At 35.9% G+C, this 5860-nt stretch overlaps 1 protein-coding gene across 1 annotated transcript; it reads right to left on the bottom strand.

Moving 5' to 3' along the window:
- Positions 1-1344: 1344 nt before the first annotated feature.
- Positions 1345-4945, bottom strand: LOC137834954 (aspartic proteinase NANA, chloroplast). Its single transcript, XM_068643219.1, has 2 exons — positions 3921-4945; positions 1345-2478 (listed from the first exon to the last, which is right to left on the bottom strand). The coding sequence occupies exons 1-2, from the start codon at positions 4613-4615 to the stop codon at positions 1656-1658; spliced, it is 1518 nt and encodes a 505-aa protein (XP_068499320.1). The 5' UTR covers positions 4616-4945; the 3' UTR covers positions 1345-1655.
- Positions 4946-5860: the final 915 nt, after the last annotated feature.

Genomic DNA, 5860 nt, shown 5'->3' with positions numbered 1-5860 from the left:
ACACAAAGAAGAAATAAGATAAAAAAATTCAATGAGAGAAAACCAACTGCACATTTAAGCCCCTATATTATACCGGTTGACTCAAGTAATCAGTGTAATATATGGTCACATATAACACCGGTGACTTAACCGGTATTATATATAATTCACATTTTACAACGTCCAAAACAATACTGGTGCCAGGATCGATATAAAATGCCTCATAAAACCGGTGTAAATATTATTTCTGCATTGATAGTAATGAAAAACTTTTCCAACTTCAAAAGAAGTGAATATGTATTATCCTCCTCTTATGAAAATACACTTATAAATGTTATTGCCATTTTTATCTTTCATGCATTCTTTTTACTTATTAATTTTGCTTATCTTTAATTTATTTACAGTTTTTATCCTTTATACATATATTTTAAATTTATATTTAATTGCTTTACACTTACTTTACTCAAACTTAGATCAAATTTATTCATTTATTTTCAAGCCATTTTATTATTTTTGATCATTTACATTCATTTCCTTATTTCAATTTCACTGCATTGCTTTACATTTCTTACTTTTACAATTAAATTAATACTTTCGACATCGTATTTTGAGACAAGGACTCCATCAATGTTGTATAGACAATAGCATTTTTTTTTCAGAAATAATATACTCAGCTTTCCTTCCGGAAAAACAAAGGCAAATTTAAAATTTAGGCATATACTCATCAACTAACATTTATTATATAAAATTGTAATGATTATTTTTAAAATTAAATTTAGAAAAATTTAGTGATTAACAATATATCAGAATTGTACACTTACATTATTTCAAATTATTACACAACACACAAAAAAACATATACTTTGTCACGACATAATATATGATGTTGACGCTGACTATCTTTATTAGTTTAATTGAAACCATAAAATAACATTTGATTGCGACATCTCTCTATTATTGAAAGGCATAGTTTATTTATTTCAGAACTAATTCACTGTTCTAGCCGCAATCTTTTTCTTTATTCTTGCTGCTATTTAGTCGACTTCCTTTGAGATCAATGCTAATTATCTTCTTATTAAGTGTTGTTCTTCATATCTCACATCCAATAAATAACCTTAATAATCCTATTTTAGAAAATTTCATCTCTGAATATTGATAGTATATACGGAGAGAGAGAGAGAGAAAGGAGAGTTTGTTTTGATATTCAATATAAATTATATAAGAGTAAATGTGTTTTTGATTACATTGTTTGAGAACACTTTGATAAAGAGAATAAGTATAAATAGTATTATGATGAGGATGTGAAGAAATGATTGCAGTGGTGGTAGTGTAAAATGAGAGAGATGGAAGTGTGAATGCAAGAAATTGTATCTAATGGAAATCTGTGGCCCAGCCACGTATGATTAATCATAAGTTGAATTAGATGTATGATACATCTTTACACGTAATATTTTTACAAAGGTGAAAAAATAGAAAATGAAAAGAATGAAAATGGAATTGGAATTGGAATTGGAACTGGAACAAGAAAAACACCTAGTGAGTTGTTTCTGTCCGGAAGGGAATGAAGAAGAGTGAATATGGAGAAAGAAAGGGAAATAATCACATTGACAAAAGCAGATAGGTGCAGCAGATAGAAGGAATTAGTTGCATATATGTTTTGGAGGAAATCAATAGAACTAGGTGCAGATAGAAGGAGCAAACCCCACTGTGTTTTTTGCAAAGTCAAACTCCCAGAGATGGTCTTGCTGCATGATATTGCCTATAACTGAGACACCATTCTCACCCATTACTTGCACAATTCCAAGGCACTTCACTTGGGGTGCCACATCAATGATGTAGCTCTTCACTGGTGGCTCAAACCTTGCTCCCCCTGAAAAGTGGAAGGCTAATCTTGGCATTACAATCTCATCAAACCCTTCATTTTCAAAGCAAAAGTCCAAAGAGCCAAATTCTTGCGCAATGACCTGCTTCACTTTGGCTAGGGGTTTGGTCAAAGCCTCAAAAACTGGCTCATAGGCTGGGGTAAGTAGAGCAGTCAGGGTTGTGCCTGAGTCAACTATGGCGCCTCCTTGACCATTGAAATCCCAAATATGAGATGGGATTTTCAGCATTTCGTTCCCAATTGAGATGCCTACCACATTCACACCATAGAATGGAGGAAACAGAACGAGATCAGTTTTTTTCATTTCAGCCATCAATTTGGCTCTGTGATAGCCACCAAGTGTTAGATAACTAGAGACGTCTCTGTGGCTCAAATGGTCAACAAGACAGTAGGAGAACTGGGAACCATATTTACCACCAGCTTTGTCAATGAACGAGTCCTTGGCATAGCCTAGCCCCAATATGCCGCCAGTTTCCTCGTTGAAGTTTACCCCATCTAGCATTTCTGTTGTGCACCCAACTGTGACATTATGCAGTTTTTCATGCTTCCCATTTACGCGATTTAATGTGATACTGTCAGTGCCAAAGAACCCCCTTGCAGATGATCCATCGGCATAGCTGTCAATGATAAGATCAGAAATGTCAATAATTGAGCATTGTAGGCAAGAAAACAAAAATGAATCATAGGGAGAGTCCTTATAATTGAAGAGGGGTTCACTCTGATTTAAAAAATTAAAGTGAAAAGCTATGTAGATGGGGTGGTGATGGTGTGGTAGCAGGCAGAGACTCATGCCTTGGATACAGAAATGTGGGTCATGTGATGCTCACCTACTAACATTAATTCTCATTTATAACCATGGTTGGATGCTGGAAACAATGGTTGCTGGCTCACCAGCAGGAGCATGCCACTTTTTGTGCTTGTGTCTGTTTATGAGGGGTACCTTTTTGTTAATTAGTAACCCCAAGATTTTTCTTTTCTTAAAGAAAGCAAACAAGCCTAGCACATTTAGATCTTTGGCTATGATGGCCATAAAACAGGAGGCTTGTTATAAATGTCCACTCCCTCCTTTCACAACTTTAAATGCTTTGCTGGACTAGTAATGTTCTCTTCTTATAACTGCTCCTTAAAGTTGTGGAGCTAATAGGATAATGATGTGTCAAAACTTAAAGTACCCAAAATCATAAAATGGTCTTGTGAAACAAATAGTATCATTTGAACCTTAAACCAAACAACCACCAAGGCTCAATTATTAACAAATCATAAAGATCAAATTTGTGCCTTGATTCATGCCATACCTAATAATAACTATAAATAAATGAAACTTAAATCTCTTTCAGAAGAAAAAACATTCCAAATATTTTGTGCTATCTATCAAAATTAAACTAGACATCTTAATATTACTTTGGAAAGGACATACCTTTCCACCCTCTTTAATTACCCATCTCACTCGCACACAGACACAAACTGAATTTCAGGTCCAAAAAAGACAGCCATTAATTTCTCCCCCACCCTCCAATTCATTTTTTTCTTCAGTAGATATTAAAAAAAAAATCATTCAAATCACAGTCAAACATAAAACATTTCTTTTTACAATGATTCTAACTTTAATCCACCATTCTAAAAAACTAGCCACTTTCATCTCACCCTGTTCATCACCAACTCCTTTCCAGAATGAAGATATCACAAGGCCTCATCTCCTTTTTCTTTTCTAGAAAAAAATAAAAGAGGGAAAAACCCGGTGCCCCATTCCTGCCATCTTTCCACAACAACCCCATTAATTATTTCCACCAAAACTCCAGAATGAAGAAACGAAACAGAAAATAAAATAAAAAAACTTTTTCACCCCACCCAATCAATGAAAGAAGAAAACTTACACGAACATATAACATCATTGCATTGTTGGTTTGTAATCAAAGTTACAATTTCTCTCCACCAAAGAACATTCATTAAACAGCAATGCATATTGTTATAATAAAACTCTAAATCTGACAAGAAAATGTAAACATGAGATTGTCCATGGTGACGAAAAGAAACAAGAAGGAGAGGAATTTGACGAAACCTGATATCGTATAAGCAAGGATCAGAAGGATTGGGGCAACTGGTCAAGGAGAAAAGCTCGCTGAGGTCAACCTTGCACTTTCTGGAAGAACATGTCACAGATTTAAAGCTCTGAGACTTGTGCGGACAGAACACCCCATTGCAGGGATCGCTCTTCTTGTGACTCTTGCTCTTCTTCTTCGAGTGCTTCTTCGACCCTTTGTGGTGGTGCTTCTTCGCGCGACGCGCACGCTTCTTCTTGTGCCTCTTGTGTGGGGTCTCATTCTTCTGTTTCATCACGGCGTTGAACCACGTGAACTCGCTGCCGGTGTCGGCGGCGAGCCAGACCCGCTGCCCCGGAGAGCCCACCTTAACCTCCACGAAGTACTCTCCGATGCCCATGTCACGCCCCGTGAGCAACGGCATTTCCACCTCAGACGGCTCCGTTTCCGTGGCCTTCCTACGGTTGTCGTAGTCGGCGCTAATTCCCAACCTCTGGTTGATCTGCAGGCGCCGCACGCTGTCCCTCTGCACGAACCCTTTGAAGGCCTCGACCCGATCCAACTCCCCGCCGGTGAAGCGGTCATGGTGGCGGTGCAGCAGCTCGAGGCTGGTGCCGTGAACCGGCGCAGGGAGGAGAAACAGGAAAAGGGTGAAAGAGAGGAGAATCGAAAGCTTAAACATGTTGTTGGTGTTCCATTGCATTATCCTCCCCATCAATTGTGTAATGTGATATATTGATGATGATGATAATGAGAAAGATGGTAGTAATGAAATGGTAATGTGTTTTGACACAATGTGTGCTTTTGTGTTTGTGTTTGTGGTTTTGTGTTTGGTTTTGGTTTGAAGAATGGGTGGTTGATGAAAATGGGGTTGTGAAGGAATGAATGAACGAGAGGGGGAGAATAAAGGGGCTAGAAATGTGAGGGAGAATGAGATTGAGCTGGTTTTGGTGAAGATGGGTCCATTTTACTAGGATGGCATAATCATATACGAGAATGGCTTTTCAAGGTAGCACCTTTGTTTTCGTAACACTTCCTTTGGGGCTCATAGCCTTTTGCCTATATATATATTCATAACCACCCTTCAAATATTTTATTTTTATAGTAAAAATATTATCCAAAATTGTTTTTTAAATGATGAAATATTTAACAAAACATTTAAAAAAAAGGACTCTTACAGGATCTAAAGTAAATATTTGAATATTCAAACATTAAATTTATTCTAGAGTTAAATAGTTATACAACATTAGTCAAACCGAGTTTAGATTGTGAATCAATTAAAAAAACAGTTGTCGTGTGATTTTTATATCAATGATTGAATGTGTTAACATGTAAAGGGATTAAATTACTTCTTCTATATTTGATCATATATTATTATTATTATTAATAATAATATTATTATTATTATAATTATTATGAGTGTTTTTGTGATTTACTTTGTGGTGGTATTAGTTTGTTGTATTGTGGGTGGCTTTTTCTCTCTCTCATGCTCTCAACGTCCACGTCGTTTTTTGCTTATTTGTTTTTGGGGTTTTGTCTTCGTTGGCTTCCATAATTGGTGCAGAGTTTTTGCAGTGCTAACTATTTTTTGGATGCTGGTTTAGTTGCCACCACCACCTTTGATATTATTTTAAGTTAGAGGTTTTTGGTTTTCCTTTTTTTGTAATGCCATTTTTATTAGTTTGTTGGTCTTGCCCACGAAATTGAGAGGGTTGTGTTAATTTACCTTTTTTAGAGTATTATAATAGGCATTATTTTGTTGAGGAAATTCAAGTGAAAAAAATGGGTATTCGTTTCTTTTAGACTTCAAATTTGAAAACAGTTTTAGATTGTCAATTATAACCTTACGTAAAAGTTGGAGCCATCTTCCCTTAATTGAAAGTTTTAAAATTCAAGTGGCAGTGTTAGTGTTTGGAATGGGTCTAATTTATCTGATAATAATAAAAGTGTGGGGTTTAAT

The sequence above is a fragment of the Phaseolus vulgaris genome, chromosome 5 (assembly GCF_000499845.2).
Source record: "Phaseolus vulgaris cultivar G19833 chromosome 5, P. vulgaris v2.0, whole genome shotgun sequence".
Lineage (NCBI taxonomy): Eukaryota > Viridiplantae > Streptophyta > Magnoliopsida > Fabales > Fabaceae > Phaseolus > Phaseolus vulgaris.
This window is presented reverse-complemented; position numbering and strand designations above follow the sequence as displayed.